The following is an 18,718-nucleotide window of genomic DNA, read 5'->3' on the forward strand; positions in this document are numbered from 1 at the left end:
CAACACCAGGATCTCTTACCTGTTGCTTGTTGTTAGGCGTGTATGGCAGCATGGTGGAAACATGGAACATAATTTCATAGTCTTTGTATGTTGTGTACAGAGAATGGGTTCCAGTGGAGTCAGCTACAGTAAAAAAATATATAATGATGAGATGACTATAAGAATAGGAAAAATAGTTCACTTAAGGAAAATATCTCGGAAAAAAAAAGGAAATGATTTAGAATGAAAAGATGTTAGTATAAGATCTAGCATCGGTGTTTTTTTTTTTTTTTCTAAGATTTTATTTATTTGTCACAGAGAGAGAGAGCGAGCACAAGTAGGGGGAGTGGCAGGCAGAGAGAGAAGCAGGCTCTCCGCTGAGGAGGGAGCCCAATGCGGAACTCGATCCCAGAACCCTGGGATCATGACCTGAGCCGAAGGCAGCCACTTAACCAACTAAGCCACCCAAGTGCCCCCAGCATTGGTGTTCTTACCCATTTTTTTGTATCTGATTCTCTTTGGTAGTCTAGTGAAGCCTACGGATCCCTTGTCAGAATAATATTTTTAAATGTAAAAATATATATGATTTCAACAGAAATCAATTGTACTACAAAATAGTTATCAAAAATAATTTTAAAATGATAATTAGATTTCTCTAACAAGTCTTAGCAACTGATCTAGTAACTACTATGATTTTGAAGTCGTGATGTACATAAGCAATATTTTGAAGGATCTCAAAAAAAATACAATATGAAAATATCTATGCTTTCTAACTTGCAATAAAATCATAGGTAGAACTTAAACAACTGTCGTTTGTTGCCTATATTCATAATTGAAGGAAGTGCTAAATTTTAGTTAGGGGGTCAGTGAAAATAAATGTAAAATTATTTCCCATCCAAGTTTACACACCCCTGAATTCTATCCAGACATCAGATGAAGAACATCTTTTCCAAAACTTCTGATTTAAGAGAAATGTTTTGTTCTTAAGAAACAGATAGAAATTTAACAAGACTGTAACACTGAGTAACACAGGTATTCTAGCAATGTCCAACAATGTTTTAAGACTATTCTGCTCTCACCTTCCTTAAGTCAACAACAACCTCTAACCACTTAATCATTAACAAATCAATTGCCCACAAATAACTGGAAACCAGAGAAGAGAATTATTAATGGTCCAATCAAAAGGGAGTATCTTTCGTCTTAAAGGCCCTGGACTTACTGGCTGCAAAATGACATAAGTGTGTTCATTCTGGGTAAACTCAAGCCTCCGTCAACCATACTGTTGAGGACCAGAATGCTTTACTCCATTTTAGAGAAGCCCAAGACAAAGCCCCTAGCATATACTGAGAGGCAGTAGTTCTCAAATTTAGCATGTACAGTGGCATCTGGGGAGCTAGTTAAAAAAGGCAGATTCCCATGCACCACCCCCAGAAATACTGCTCAGTGGGTATGGGGCTGGGCAGAGGAATCTAAAAATAAACACCTGCAGGGTGACTGTAATTCAGGAGCTCCACTGCCCTTAGGCACTGCTCCAAGAATAAACCGCAACAGTGGCTTGCAGACTTGTAAAAATGTTCTAGAGCCCAGAGTCTCAACCTCAAGCTTCTTGGGAGTACCTTAATTTTTGAAGCTGACATTAAATGCAAAGGATTAGAAACAAGCTAAAGTGAAATAAAGCAGACTACTCTTCAAAAATTCCAAAAATATGTACCAACATATAACTTTCCAAGAAAAAAATATCCTCTAGATGCTAATGACCACCAACAAAAAAAACTACAAATTACTGCAATAAATAACTGAACTAAGACAGCTCCTGAGTATGAAGAACATATCTACTGTTAAGGATTCTTGCTATAAATAACTCTTGAACTGATTAGTACATCTTAAAACCTTAAAGTGAATGTGTCAGCTTTGACATGTACTTACATGTGTTTCAAGTCAATTTTGAACAAAATTAATGAACTAGAAAAGAGACTGTCATCTAGTATTCATGAATTACATTCCGCTTTCTACGTCTGTCTAATTCTAAAAGGATTACTGCCAGACAGGAAAGCTGATGTGGAAGACAATGCGGAAGGTCATCTGCTTTTCTACTTCTGGCCCATTCTCGCTTTCTTTTCTGCACACCTCATTTATGTCACGTATGCTGCCTGACCAGCCTTTTTCTGGGGACTTTTGGAAACCCCCAAGTTTTGCTGATAATTTTAAACAGTTTAAATAGTTTCAAAAGTTTCAGAGATGAAACGAGGGCCAAAATAATGACATCTTCCTTTCTGAGAAGAAAGAAATCCAAAATCCTGAAAATACTATGTACATAACAGAATTGTTAAACTTTATCAGAGAGAATGGAAAATGAATGTTTGTTATATTTTCTTAAAAATAAAGCATCCAATATTGCTATTATATTTTCAGTGCCCCTGAAACCATGAAATATCTAATAGCATGACAATCAGGAAAATGAAAATGACAAAAATCCTTTTTTTTCCTCTGGCTAAAGAGAATATATATTAAAACATTTCTAAAGGGAACTATGCTTTGAGAAGAGGGGTGAAAGGAAGATAACGCTCCCTCATACTTGTCGAGGGGGTAAAAGTTAAAGAGTAAATTCAGGCATCTTATGGGTCATCTTGATAATCACACGATCGGCCTCCAAATCATACTACCAGCGAGTGGCATACACCCACTAATAAGGTCAGCACTCTACGCAAAGTCATAGAAAGTAAAATTTCTAATATTCAACATAGATGATAAGAAGGCACTGAATAATTGAGGAATGATAACAGTATATTTCTCAGCTGCTTCGAAAAAGCGTAGACACACGATAATATCCTACATTAGGCATTTCTATTTAAGATGGCATGAACTGGTGAATGAGTTTGCAGCACAGTTTTAGATACAGTCAGTGTCATTATCATCCTTCACTGCTCTTTTGGGCTCAACACCTTTACTTTTAGGTAGTCTGAAACTTCATTGACAAGGTGTATGTGTACAAACCTGAATGAGGAAAAGTAATCAGACTTTTATAACAACCATTTCTCAATCACTAATAGATGTATCAGAGTTAAGAAAAGCTAGATGAAGGAAAACAAGCCTATGCAATTTGATTTCAGGAAAGTTCCTGGTTTTAAATATTTATGAGCACAAGAGAAAAGTAATCTCATTAAACGCACGTAGGCTAAATAAAGTCAACAGAATGAACAAAGCTTAAGCTCCGTTAATTAAATGCACTCACCACTACAAAACACATCAAATGCAAGAAAATCAGATAGCTTGTAAGTCTTTTTTATCCCTTTATTTAATTTGAAATATAATAATCGTCAGTTGGCTGCTGGGGACCATCCCTTGAAGGCCCCCCGCTGTCCTATCACAATCTTGCCTCAGGGTCTGGGGAATGCATAAGTCAATGCTCAGAAACACAGCCAGGGCCAAGTGCTGACATCTGGGACAGCAGCACGTATTCGAGAGGAGACACGCTTCGGCCTTCGTGGTACTATTTCACTCACTCACTAGTGAAGTATTTGGGGAAGTCAAGACTTCTACCTGCTCTGGCATCTATCATGTTTACTAATAATTTTTCAAGGTACATTTAACCATGGCCAGGGGATGGGTTCTTTCACTTCAGTGAGGGTCAGGATCAAGAAGAGTCTGTTGTCCTGCCCTTTGCCATGACAGGTGAGTCCATACTGTGTCAACTCAAGGCCTGTGTGAGTGTGCAAGTGAATGTACCTGGGACTCGAGGCTTCTCAAAATCAGTAGCACACAGAGAGATGAGGAAGGTCGAGACGGTGGGGGCTGGCACTTAGGAGTCAGCCACTACTGTTTTCTGCCAACGACTCACTTGGCAAGACACCTGGATTCTCAATTTGGAAGTAAGATCTGAATTTGAATGACAGCAGCATCATTTGCTAAATGACCACAAACAAATCACTTCACTTCTCTGTCCATCGATACTCTTGCTGCTGTGAGGATTACATGAAATAATATATATGAAAGTACTAGCCCATAAAAGATGCTCAGGAGAAGGATTAGAATTTAGAAATTTGTGCAGCTGAGGTACAAAGAGTAGTTTCCTTAAAGAGGGACCTTTACATATTTTAATTTCTTTGCCAAGTGCATTCCAGGAACACTCAAAGGAAAAACCTTACATTATAACACAGGTCAAAGTTAAGGAGGTGAAAAAAAAATTCTTTTCTTCATCAGTGTCTAAACTCCAAATGGCCCTTTGCAAGTGCAGAGCATTTAAGCAATGCTAGTTTTATCCAGTTCCCTATCAAAGTTTAAATATTCCAAATAACAAAGGACTTATTTTCTTTATGAAAAAACTTGTATCTCTTCTAAGACCCTGAATCTCAGCGGTTTTTGTAACACTGCTGAAAAATGGGGGAAGCAACAAGCATTCACTAACATTGCAGCAAATTAGTGAAGGTTAAGGCTTTGAAGGAATGCTTTACAAAGGGCTTCTAAAATCTCCTATGTTCTAGCCTCATCCAGGAAATGATTTCTCAAATAATCATCCATATGCACAGCTAAAAATGAAGGTGGTCTCCAGCTTTCCAAACAACAAACTGCTTGGTGGGAAATTTATTCTTGTATTTGCTGTAATGTGAGAGGGTGGTAATTATCTAGAGGTTATGTCACCCAAATGAGGAGACAAAGTAAGGAGGGAAAAAAAAAATCCACCACTTGAAAATGTCTTCATTGCAGAACTGTTCCAACCCCTGACACATTTATAGCTTGTTTGCAAAAAGACCTTATTTCTGAACCAGGAAAATGGACTTTGTATGAAAAACTGGGAAAAACAAGAAATGGTTCAAAAGCTCCATCAATCCTTCCTAAAATCTGAATAGAATTGTAATACATAACAAGCAGAGCCATTTCTCGAGATGGCTTGGGTAATGTGAACCCAAGGGCTTGGCGGGAGGGGAGGGAGACATAGCCAGGACGCAGAGCTCTGGGCTTGGCTGTACTTAATTCTACATTTATGCTTTCTCTGAACACTTCGTTAATCATAGCGCTAGGATCTGTTCTACCTGTGTTGTGCTTCCTAGCCATCTAACCTTGGGCACGTTAATCTACAGAAGCCAATTCTATGAAATGGGGATAACCGGTAACCAGCAACGCCTGTGAGGGATGCACAAGAAAACAATATCAAAAGTATCTGGAACTTCTGCTTCCAGCCATAAAGAGTACTTGGTACAGGACTTGTTCTCCCATTATAAATAACTAGAAAAACTGACAAAATATCTGAAACAACTTTTTTCAGACATTGGATAGTGATCCAAGAGGAAAAAAGAGCCAAAGAAGATAAGCCCTCTGATTCCCACCAGGTTTTCTACCTGAGGTACTTTTGGAACAACAGCACAGAGCATGGCTTCGAAGAGGGAAGCCAAAACATACTGGAGTTCAAGAAGCCTGAGGTAGCTGATATTTGCTGGGCAGAGTATCAAAGAGGAGGAAAACTACACAGTGAAAGAGGTTCAAAAATCTGCATACGGGGGGCCCCTTGAGTCTTGGGCTGAATAGTAAGCTGCAAACACAGAGAGTAAGATTCCAAAAGCCAGGCAAAGAAAAATTATTAGGGTAGTGCACAGCATGGTGACTATAGTTAATAATATTGTACTGCATAGTTGAAAGTTTTGCTAAGAGTAGATCTTTTTTTTTTAAAGATTTTATTTATTTATTTGAGAGAGAGAATGAGAGATAGAGAGCACGAGAGGGAAGAGGGTCAGAGGGAGAAGCAGACTCCCTGCCGAGCAGGGAGCCCGACGCGGGACTCGATCCCAGGACTCCAGGATCATGACCTGAGCTGAAGGCAGTCGCTTAACCAACTGAGTCACCCAGGCGCCCGCTAAGAGTAGATCTTAAAAGTTCTTATCCCAAGAAAAAAATTTTTGTAACCTTGTTTGGCAACACGTTAACTAGACTTACTGTGTGGTAATTTACAATATACACAAGTACTGAATCATTACCTTCTACACCTGAAACTAATAGAATGCTATATGTCAATTATACCTCAATAAAAGAAAGACAGAAAATCTATTTGGCAAAGAAAAACTACCAGAGAATTGTAAAGCAAACAATTCTCACAGTTCACATAAGACTGGAAGACAGTCAAGTTTCTAACCAGGTAGAGGACTGAATAACGTCACTGAATATGCAGGTATTCAGACAGAAGAAAAGCCATGCCTTAATAGTAGAGCTAAATTAGAGGATAAAGAACTGCTCTAGGTATGCTTTAATAAAGCTTAAGAACAAGATTCATTAGATCAAGCTGTTCTGTAAGTAACATTATCTGCCCACAAAAACAAAGCTCAACACTCCTTTTAAAGACAACAAAATCTAGACACTCAACCATAAAACATTCGCAATGTACACTCTCTAATCAAAAGTAACCAGATGCATGAAGCAGTAAAATGTCACTCAAAAGGAGGAGAAAATCTGTTAAATGGAGACCTCAAAGGATCCACAAGAATGAGAGAACTGGTACACACAAACCTTAAAACAGCCATCATAAATATGTTCAAGTATTTAAAGGACAACATGAACCTAATGAGGAGAAAGAGGGAAATATAAGAAAAGAGGACCAAATGCAGTTCTGGCCCTGAAGATGACAGTATCTGAAATGAAAATTTCATTGGACTGGATTAACAGCAGATTAAGACACTATGGAAGAAAAGAAAAACACACTGAATTTGGAAGATATATTAACAGGAATAATCCAAATGGAAGCATAGGGGAAAAAAAGGTTAAAAAAAATCAAATCAACAGAGCCTTATTAACCCATGGTATCCTGGTGAGTGATCCAATGTATGTGTAATTGGAGATTCAGAAGATGGGGACAGGAAAAAATAAATCAAGATTGGCAATTACTATTTTTATTTGATGAAAACTATAAAACCACAGATCCAATCACATCTACACTGTCAAACATAAAGGAAATGATCCTTTGGGAACACTTGAACTGGAAAGCTTTCTCTCTCTCTCTCTTTTTTTAGAGGGGATAGGGGCAGAGGGAGAGGGAGAGAGACCCTTAAGCAGGCTCCATGCCCAGCACAGTGCCTGACTTGGGGCTCAATCTCACGACCCTGAGATCAAGACCTGAGCTGAAATCAAGAGTCGTACACTTAACCAACTGAGCCGCTTAGGTGCCCCAGCATTTTCTCTTTTTAATGATTATATTGAAAGAAAGGGTTTCCTGACACAAAATAAGATTGGACAAAATGTGGTGAGATGACCTCCTAGCACACAGAGCCAAGTCTCAACTCTGGGTGTGCCATGGCCAGGGAGAGGCTACTGGGGTATGTAGGGGCTGGCTTTGACCCTGTCAGCTTGAAGTAAAAGAGATAAATATGCAAACTGCCTCTTTCAGGGCTGCAGAATAGAAATACTCTCTGACTTTCTGTTCCCGGGAGGAAACTTGACCCTCTGAAAGGGCAGAAAAAGAAACTACAGACTCTTCTGCTCATCAGCTTTGCCCTGAAAGGTTACAGGGGACTTAAAGGAGGGCACTGCAGCGAAAAGGAATCCTTTGCTGCTAAACATCACAGAACTGTAAAAGTGTGCCATCAGAGACAGTTTGCTAATCCAGGCTCACCCCCCTCTAGCCTTCACGGTTACTGGGATTTTGAGGCAAAATATGCAGAGTGCTTATTTTACTTATTCTAGTGTCTTACTTGACGCCACATTGCTTAAGCATGGTCTTGTTATAGAGAAGGTGTTAAGTGACTTTAGCACCTCCGTGCAAGGTCAGCTATCTGGGTTATTTTGGCATTAAGTACACTAGTAAAAGCTGTTTAAAAGGTGGAGCTGGGGGCACATGTACATGTGGTGGCTGCAGGCCCCCTGTATGTTCGGGTAGAACTGCAAGGGCCAGCTGCTACCTGATAAGTGTTATGCAGGGTGGGTGAACCTACACTGTCTCACTTCTACATCCCCCTCTGTTTTGCTGCCCAAATCTAAATAAATACTTTCACTTAGAGATAACTGCTTTTACTAAGAGATAATCTTTACCTATAGAAATGTATTTTGAAAACTTATTTTACACAGCAATTTTGTATCCGTTGAAACTAACCTTTTATCAATAAAGCACTATTGTTTGGCTATTAAAAAAAAAAAGCATGGTCTTGTTATACATTTCTCACATTGCCTTTCATCATTAAGAAGTGTCTGGGAATGTGTGAATGCACAAATAATAGTCTTATCAATTTCTAATCTGGCCATTCATGCATAGAATCAGGTGTTTATAAGGTCCACAATAGCCAAACTACAGAAAGAGCCCAGATGTCCATCGATGGATGAATGGATAAAGATGTGTGTGTGTGTGTGTGTGTGTGTGTAATATTACTCAGCCATCAAAAAGAATGAAATATATGGAATATATATACATATATATGTGAAATATATGGAATACATATATATAATGGAATATTACTCAGCCATCAAAAAGAATGAAATCTTGCCATTTGCAGTGACATGGAGAGAGCTAGAGGGTATTATGCTAAGTGAAGTAAGTCAGAGAAAGGCAAATACCATATGATTTCACTCATACATGGAATTTAAGGAATAAGACAGAGGAACCTAGGGGAAGGGAAGGAAAAATAAGATAAAAACAGAGAGAGACAAACCATAAAAGACTCTTAACTCTAGGAAACAAACTGAGGGTTGCTGGAGGGGAGGGGGTAACTGGGTGATGGGCATTAAGGAGGGCACTTGATGTAATGAGCCCTGAGTGTTTTATGCAACTGATGAATCACTAAATTCTACCCCTGAAACTACTAACATACTATATGTTTAAAAAAAATAAATAACCAGGGTGCTTATTATATTCTCTTCCCAGATCCTTTCATATAGCTCTTTGTGGTGAGGATAATTTATATAACACAACAAATTGGGACAACATGAATGAAGCTTATAGGGCAAATGTCAGACTCTCTGGAAAAGAAGAGTCTCAGGGCATATTGAGATTTAACATTTTATGCAGTTGCAAGCAGAGTATGGAATGTTAAAATAATATTTAAGAGTTGAGGCTATTTATGGGCTTTAATAGTCTCTCTTGCATGTCGTTTCCAAGTTGGCAACAGCAAAACCATGGCAACAGGAAATTCTTCCCTACAGTGGAGTTTATGAATGCTTTTCTGTTTTCATGACTCAACTCCTTATTTAATTTCCTGTGCAGAAAATCGGAGAGATTACTATAGACTGCAATATAGATGTGCTAATCCAAAGACCCTCTCAATGAAAAACAGGTCGCAGGTGTCCATGGATGAATTTTGAGATAAAATTTAAAACTGCCTCCTCACAGACACACAGCAGACGTCAACCTCCTCTAACCTAAATAGATACATGAGAACTTAACTATGTTATTAATGACTTGGGGAATGGGAGTGTACAGGTATGTTCATGAGCCATAGCTAAAAAAAAAAAAACAAACTCTTCCATCATTGTGCTTTTAATCAACAAATTTCAGGAGCCAATCTAATACCAAAGCTAAGAAGCCTATTTTCTTAGGGATTCAATTAGACTATGAATAATAAAAATAGAAAATAAGCAAACAAAGGCCCTATTACTAGAATATAAAAAATGAGTAAGAAAACCATACGAAGACTGACTGCACACAGATAAGCACAAGGATTATGAAAGAAATTAATGAAAGTAAAAAATTCTAGGGCTTACGACCATTTGGTTATAAGAGTCTGGAATTTGCAATCACTCTAACATTCAGCTAAATATAGTGAAATTTATGCAACACTATCCAGGAGCCATTCTGCATGATTTGCACCCACTGCTCTACTACTCTGTTGACACTTCTGATAACGTGATTTTTTTTTTTAACCAGTCCAATCCTAGCTATTTTGATTATAGCCTTCAGTTGTTTCGGTGGCACACCCTCCATCTCCGACTTGCTCTCCACTATCAGCAGCAGTGTTCTGCAGTAAATGGCAATGTTGTTTTACGGGCAATTTAGCAGATGAACATCAACACAGAGGGAGGGAAACAAGCCTAGCAGGAGCGTATAAGTATTTCTTACTTTTGGTGTCAAGCTGTGCACGATACTTCTCAAATCCTTTGAGCCGAACACGTTCTCCCAACAGCTGAAGGAATTCCTCAAATGCCGGGCCAGCTGACTCATTGTTGTACATCTCTTCTTCAGTGCTTTGTCCAGTTCTGCAGTACATGATGCCCACCTTCTGCTGATAGTTCAGCTGTGAAGAGAGGCAGTACATGCATATAAATGTAGGCAGGTCCACTATGCCCCACCTAACTGCTCCTAACTCCTGTAGGGCACATGGCCATCAGAAAGCTAACATCTCTCTTCTCTTGAAATCCTTCTGTTTCAATTTTTCTGTCTCTAGTCCAAAAAATACAGTAGAACAAGCATCTACAACTATAATCTTCACAAGTTAAGAGAAAAGGCCAGAAAAATGAATTAACACTTTCTGTACATCAAGATCATGCATTGTTAGAACAGATGTTGATACTTTAGGGAATTTCTCTGAATGGGCTACAAAGTACAAAATGAGGCTCTAAAAAACAGCTTGGCAAATAAAGGTAATTCTTTTTTAATCATCTTCCCCCTTTGGGGCTTTACAAATTTAAAAGCAGAGGTCCACTTTATAAAAGATACTTTAAAATATATTGTTTCACACTAAAAAGCCCATAAATATACTTGCGAATTCTAGGGTTTTTTGTTTTTTGTTTTTTTTTTGGCAAAACTGGAAAAGATTTCACTCCCAATGCCATTTTTCCAATACACTAAATTATAAATCTCAGTTATATCTTTGTTAGAGCACTAGCATCATCAACAATATACTTTTCAAATATTTTTCTAAAAGATGAGTGCCTGAATAGAAACTTTAAAAGGGGTTTCATAATGGCAAATAAGCTAGTGGCAAATATTCCTTCCTCAGAGACAGTAAAAAAAACCATTCAGGAGATTTAGGTATGATGTAACATTAATCAAAATATTTACTCATCATTGAAAAGTCTAGTCATTCTGCAAACAAATTTTATGGTGATATTAGTCATTTAACAAGGCATTAGTTTTCTTTTTCTTTTAAGATGTATTTATTTCGAAGAGAAAGAAAGAGAATGCGCAGGCGCACACATGAGCAAGGGGGGGAGGGACAGAGAGCATCTCCAACAGACTCCCCGCTGAGCACGGGAGCCCTACATGGGGCTGGATTCCAAGACCCTGAGAACACGACCTGCGCTGAAACCCAGAGTCAGATGCTCAACTGATGGAGCCACCCAGGTGCCCCAAGACATTAGTTTTTGGTATAAAACTTCTGACTTTTAATTCCGCAGTGAAATCGAGGCACTCCATACTGCTCTGGTCTCTTTCCAGAGTGACAATGCAGCCAATGCATCAGTCAATTTTCATCTCCCAAAGTGAAAGGGGGAAGGGAAGAGGCAAAATTGTTAACAGCTAACATTTACCGAATAGCCACCATATGCTGATCACTGGTTAGTACTTCAGATGCATTAGCTGATCCTCACAACAGCCCAGAGAGCAAATATCCCTGTGTGACACATCAGCATAGTCGGAGAATGGAAGCCCAGTAGCGAGACACAAGACCACAAACTCCATCCTGTGACCCGGCTGGCTCTGTTAACTACCAAGATTCAACCAGGCTTGAATCCACAGCCCCTTATTTGCAATTCTGAAGTTGAAAGGTAAAAACCAAATTTAGGCAAACACATGTGGCAGTAAAACTTGATATGGGCTGACATTAATACTTTTAATTTATCCCAGGTTATATGAATATTCGCATTTTTCCCCTGAGGAAATATTAATGTGATTGTGGGATGCTGTCTCAGACCCCAGGGGGAATATTACCATATGGTGTATACATTCTCTTGTCCTTCTAAAATGCGGACATTTCTGAATTCTGAAACCCATCCAGCTCCTACCATTGTACATAAGGGACTGTGAACCTTAAATACTCTTTCCAACTTTTTAAACCAAGTGATTCAGAAGAGTAATGAGAAAATGTCATAGGGGCAAAACTCTCACTTCCTTTCCTCCCTCCACCACACCCTACCTCGTTGACAAGGAAGTGCCACGGCCTTTATACGACCCCCACAGACAGGAGAGCTCCTAGGAGTGACTCTCCCTTGCTCCGCCTACCCCAGCAGGCAGAAGGTCAAGTTCCAAGTCGGAAACTCGCAAATAACTGGATATAGTAATAATGGCATATTTTCAAAACAGCATGTGACGTCACATTATTTCTACTTCCTTTAAATTATCAACAGAAACACATTTGACTTAATTCATTTTCATATCCCACATGTAGGTAAAACAGAAGAAGACAGAATAAAACCTACTGCACACCACTGACATTTCACCCTTCTGTCAGCTGGCCTGTTTCAAATGTCTGAATGTGGCTAATGTTTGCAGGGGGACTCCTACAGGTAGAGATCTCACCTGGGCTTTAGAATTAATCTGAGTACCTACCCTATTAGGTCTCAACAAATAAAAAACAGTGGTGGGCTCTGGGTCAACTACAAAAGAAGTCCTTCATACAGCCACATCTTTCCTGCCTCCCTGCAGGGAGGGCTATCAAAGACATGAAGGCAGGGGGAGAAAGGAAGGGGTTGTGAACGATTTGCTATTTGGCTCTGTGCCTCCCAGATCAGCCTTCTCAGGCCACAATGTAAAACAAAAGTCACCCTGTTCAAGAGAAAGCATCACAGGGACACTGGATTTGTGGATGGCTTTTTAAAACTTCTCAGATAAAGGCCTAAGATTTCACTGTGCAACATTCAAAAGGATTCGTTTATATAAAAAAGGCGTTCACTACAGAGAGAAGTAAGGAAACTTCCTCCAAACCATTGGAGAAGATGTATCTGAGGACAATGAGAGTGTGCCGCCTTCTTCTGACTGATTTCTCATCCTCTAGTGAACTCCACCGGCAGCTCGGGGAACAAACTGGCATCGGCTGCTCGTGAAAAGAAGGAGCCTTTAAGAGGATTAGGAAATGTGTTAGAATGTCAGATTCCCTCTGGTTTGAAACTGTGCCAAATGTCACTGCTCTATCCTCCAACATGACAATATGACTGTATTTGTGGCTTCTACTGCAATTAAATCAAGGTAGGTGGTATTCTCTGAACGCAGGCTCCTGGCATCCTCAGTTAGCAACCCTGCTCCCTGCGAGAATAAGAGGAGCTGGTAGAGAAGAGTTAGGTAAATATGATATGGGCTATTGCAAGAGAAAGAGCAAACATAAATGAAAGCAGAGCTATGGTTTGCGGTTTTAAGTCGTTAGGAGGTTATATAAAACAGCACCTTTCTTTTTTTTTGAGACACACACAAACACATCTGTATGGATTTACATACATGAATATACAATCCTTCCATGTAATGCTCAAAATAGAGTTATGAGGACACCAGAAGCCATCCTGGGAACAGGTTGTGTTTATCCACAGTTTAGGATTTTCGCTTTGGATAATCTCAGGGCCATGCTATACAATTCCATGCTTGCCTATCAACTGTTCACAGGGAGCATTCTGGAAGTGTTTGAAAACCCACAAATGTTTCTACTATAATAAGTACTGATGGTCAATCCAACAGGACAAAGGTTATATTTGACAGGAAGGTCTTGAATCTCAATAAAGCAAAGTGTCCTTAAAACCGACCAAAAGTGACATGGGCTCTCACAGCTAGGAACCAACTAGCTAGTAGATAAAATTGTTCTTCCTCTAATAAAGTGGATACTTCAACACAGAATCAAAGAAAGAAATACTACCATCTGATTTACACAGCCCTGAGTGTCTGGGAAAGATGGATGATAAAGTCAGAGCCCTCCACCAATAGAAACAGATTTGAATAACCAACTTCTCAATTCTACATTTTCACCTCTTCTTGCCTGGTGTCCCAGCCTCAGGAAGGCTACTGGGGCAGCAAAGACCAAGAGAACAACCCAGTTCTCAAATTCTTATAAAATCTTTACATTGTCTGACTTAATCCAGAAATTTCAAACCGTCACGTGAGTCATGGTATTTCATTGTGAGGCAATTCTCAGAGTGTGGGCCATGAAGGCTTGAGGGTGCTTGAGCTCTGCTCTGGGACACAGATATTTAGAAATAGTTTGATCTTTTCAGTTCTTGCTTTTAAACTCTGTTAGGTTGTACAACACCAATGTTTAACTTAAAGACAATTTTGCCCCACCACTGAGGCTAAACCATCCTGGGATGACCCCTCTGCCATGTGAACTAGGAGGTTCTCCAGTCGGCCTGGTGGAGGCAGAAGCTATTCCCGGCCTTGTGGGATGACTGAGGATTTGCCCCCCTAAACCTGGAAGGTGGTTCCCACGCTGGACTCAAGTCATTTCCTCAAATGCATGCACTTACTAGTACTCATCTCTGCAAACTCCACCCTTCTTGGTTTCCCTGGACTCACCCCTAAGTCTCAACTCAGGAGACTGCTGGGCTTCCACGGACGCCCCCCAAACTCCTGCACTGCAGTCCGCAAACTCTTCAGGCAGAAAGCTGGTGTGATCTCACTGTCCTTTCAATCTGCATCCACCTCCCAGAGATCACTGTCCTTTGCTGCCTAATGCCCAAAGTCCTAAAAACCAACTGTTTCATTGTTTTACCTAGTTTTTTTTTTTAATTGTTTCTGATGGAAAGGTAAATCAGTCCCTCTTTCTTAATCTTGGCTAGAAGCAGAAATCTGCCTTGAATTTTTAAATCAACTTTATTGGTATATAATTTCTGAACAGTAAACTGCATCCATTTGATTGAATGAGTTCTAATACACCTGTACCACCATCAAAATACAGAAAATTTCCATCATTTCCGAGTTTCTGATTCCTCTTTGTAGCCCATCCCTGAATCAACTAACTCAGATGATCACTGTCCCCCCTGCAACTATAAATTACTTTTGCTTACATTTTTAAAGAATATTTTTGTCGGGTAAAATCCACTGTGAAAGTTACTCTTTTGGCACTCTAGAAACCTGTGCTGGCTTCTACCTTTTCTTTAGGCTTCAGAGCCCAACAAATGATTGATTTTAACAGCTGACTGTCCTATTCATCTTTGGAGGTCCTTTTTCCCTCTGACTGTTTACGGTCTTTCTCTTTTTCTTCTATTTTGAGAAATTTTTATCCTGATGGACCTATGCCTGATTTTCTTTATATTTATCACGCGTAGGGCAGGCAGAGCTCCATAAATCCATCTTAATTCATTATCTTTCAACAGTTTTGGAACTCTTTCTACCAATATTATCTTAAAATACTGATTCTATCCCCCAACTAATGCTTTGTTTTCCTCCGGGGAATTCCATTACATATATGTATTTCATCCTGGCTCAATGCCTTTTAGGTACTTTTCTGTATTTCTCATATTTTTTTGTTTCCATTCTTCAGTTAAAACTTTTCTTGTAACTGCACCCCTATGTTTATTGCAGCATTATTTACATCGTCAAACTATGGAAGCCTCCCAAGTGTCCATTGACTGATGAATGGATAAAGAAAATGTGGATGTAACACACACTGGAATATTACTCAGTCATCAAAAAGAATGAAATCTTGCCATTTGCAACAACATGAATGCATCCAGAGAGTATTATGCTAAGTGAAAAAGGTCAAAAAAAGACAAATACCATATGATCTCATTCATATGTGGAACTTAAGAAACAAAAAAAACAAGTGAAGGAAAAAAAGGGGACAGGGAGACAAACCAAGAAACATACTCTTAACTACAGAGAACAAACGGATAGCTACCAGAGGGGAAGTGGGCGGGGGGAGGCCAGGGGAGTAGAATACGGAGATTAAATAGTATATTTATCATGATAAAAACAAAACAAAAAAAAGAAAAACAATTTTCTGGTAATTTATCCTCAATTCAACAATTTTCTCTTTTGCTCTAATATGTTCTTAAACATATCTATTGAAATTTTAACTTGTGGCTATTTTATCCCATTCTAGAATTTCAACTGGATTGTCTTACAGATGCAGGGTTCCCTGAACTCCATTTTTTACTTCTGCAGCCCTCATGAAACCAAGGCTGGTCTGTCCCCTTTTATTTGCAGCTTTATGTGGACTTAAGCCCCAAGCCTCTCATAAAACAGCAAATGTCTAAGGAAAAAAGCACTTCATGATCCTAATTTTGATGAATACCAATTTCTCAGTTATTTCTTGTCTGGATCAAGTTTTCGGTGTTAGGTCTCAGAACTCTTTACCAGGTTCCCAGGTCCCAAAGGTTTTTTTTCCTATGTTACTGTCAAAATTTTTATAGTTTTATATTTCAGTCAATGATCCATCTGAGTAAATTTCTGTACAATGTGTGTTAGATGTTTAGGTCAAGATCATTATTTTGCCTATGGATGTTTAATTGTCCCAGCACCTTTGTGTGAAAAACCTATCCTTCCTACATTGAACTGTTCTTACACCTTTGTCAAAAATCACTTGGATACTGGAGCACCTGGGTGGCTCAGTCAGTTAAGCGTCTGCCTTCGGCTCAGGTCATGATCCCAGGGTCCTCGGACCGAGCCCTGCATCGGGCTCCCTGCTCAGTGGGGAGTCTGCTTTTCCCTCTCCCTCTCCTAATTAAATAAATAAAATCTTTAAAAAAAATCACTTGGATATATGTGGGGATGGGTGCTATTTCTAGTTTCTCTCTTCTGTTCCATTGATCCATTAGTCTGTCCTCCCAATAATAAAACATAGTTTTGATTACTATTGTCACATAATAAGTCTTAAAATCAGGAAGAATGATTTCCCTCACTTCATTCTTTTTCAAAACTGTTTTAGCTATTCTAGCTCCTTTGCCTTTCCATAGAAATTTCAGAATAATCTTGTCTATAATTACAAAATATCTTACTGGGATTTTGATATTGTGTTGACTGTGTATCAATTAGAGAATTGACATCATTAATATATTGAGTCTTTCAATCCATGAACATGGTATGTCTCTCCATTTATTTAGGTCTTTTATTTTTTTTAATCAGTGTTTTACAGTTTTTAGCGCACTAGTCCTATACATGTTTTGTTAGATATATACCCAAACATTCATTTTTTATTGTGGGACTGTAACGGTATTGTATTTCAATTTTTAGGTTCCACACATTCATTAAAAGAAATCAAATTGAGAACTACACCAAAGTAAAAAGCTTTTGTCCAATGAAGGAAACCATCAACAAAAGGAAAAGGCAACCTAGTGAACAGAAGATATTTGCAAATAATATATCTAATAAGGGGTTAATATCCAAAATACATTAAAAAATGTACAGACCTCAACACCAAAGAAAAAATAACCCCAAACAAGTAATCCAATTAAAATGGGCAGAGAACCCGAACAGACATTTTTCTGAAGAAGACATATAGGTGGCCAAGAGACACATGAAAAGAGGCTCAACATCATTAATCATCAGGGAAATGCAAATGAGAACCACAATGAAATATTACCACAGAATGGCTAAACTCAAAACCACAAGAAATAACACGTGTTGATTAGGATGTGGAGAAAAGGGAACCCTTGTGCACTACTGGTGGGAATGCAAATTGGGGCAGCCCCTGTGTAAAACAGAATGGAGGTTCCTCAAAAAAATTAAAAATGGAAATACCATATGATCCAGTAATTCCACTACTGTGTATTTACCCAAAGAAAATGAAAACACTAATTCAAAAAGAGAAATGAACCCCTATGATTATTATAGCATTATTTCCAATAGCCAAGATATGGAAGCAACCTAAGCATCCATTAATAGATGAATGGATAAAGAAGACGTGGTACATATGTACAATGGGATATTACTCAGGCATAAAAAAGAATGAGATCTTGTCATTTTCAACTACATAGATGGACCTAGAGGGTATCGTGCTAGGTGAAATAAGTCAGAGAAAGACAAATACCATATGATTTTGTTTAAGTGTGAAATCTAAAACAAACCAATAAAGCAGAAACAGACACAAAAATACAGAGACAAACTGGTAGTTGTGGGGGTGGGGGTGGCAAAGACACAATGGGTGAAGGGGAATAGGAGATACAGGCTTCTAGTTATGAAATGAGTAAGTAAGTCATGGGGATGAGTACAGCACAGGGAATATGATTAATGGTACTGTAACAGCACTGTACAGACAGATGGTAACTGCACTTGTGGTGAGCATGGCATAATGTATAGACCTGAATCACTGAGTTGCACACCTGAAATTAATGTCATATGGTGTGCCAGCTATACTTCCATTAAAAGAAACAACAAAGATATCAAATTAATCACTGTGAGTTGATGTTGAATCCTACAACCTTGCTGAACATACCTCTGTAGTTCTGGGAAGTTTTTGTAGATCCCTTGGGGTTTTGTACATAGATTATCATGTCCCCTGAAACAGTTTTATTTTTTCCTTTCCTTTATCTAACATCTTTTATTTCCTTTTCTTGCCTTATTGTGATTAGAACTTCCAGTATCATGCTGAATAGCAGTGGTGACAGTGTATCTCCTTGCTTTTTTTTTTTTAAAGATTTTATTTATTTATTTTACAGGGAGAGACACAGCGAGAGAAGGAACACAAGCAGGGGAGTGGGAGGGGAGAAGCAGGCTCCCCACTAAGCAGGGAGCCCGATGCAGGGCTCGATCCCAGGACCCTGGGATCATGACCTGAGCCGAAGGCAGATGCTTAACGACTGAGCCACCCAGGCGACCCCCTTGCTTTTTTTTTTTTAATCTCCTTGCTTTTTAACACTAAATCTTTCATCAGTAAGTAGGATATAAGCTATAGATGTTCTGTAGATGTTTTTCATT

The 18,718-nt window shown here is 38.9% G+C and overlaps 1 protein-coding gene across 20 annotated transcripts in view; it reads right to left on the bottom strand.

Annotated features, from left to right (window-relative positions):
• Nucleotides 1-18,718, bottom strand: part of SIPA1L1 (signal induced proliferation associated 1 like 1) — a 468,863-nt gene that overhangs the window by 87,255 nt on the left and 362,890 nt on the right. For all 20 annotated transcript variants that reach the window (XM_027568806.2, XM_027568796.2, XM_027568799.2 and 17 more), the window contains 2 exons: nt 10,007-10,181; nt 20-123 (listed from right to left, as the gene is read on the bottom strand). In XM_027568806.2, coding sequence (XP_027424607.1) covers nt 20-123; nt 10,007-10,181 — 279 coding nt within the window. The remainder of the gene's footprint in view (nt 1-19; nt 124-10,006; nt 10,182-18,718) is intronic.

The sequence above is a fragment of the Zalophus californianus genome, chromosome 6, assembly GCF_009762305.2.
Source record: "Zalophus californianus isolate mZalCal1 chromosome 6, mZalCal1.pri.v2, whole genome shotgun sequence".
Classification (NCBI taxonomy): domain Eukaryota; kingdom Metazoa; phylum Chordata; class Mammalia; order Carnivora; family Otariidae; genus Zalophus; species Zalophus californianus.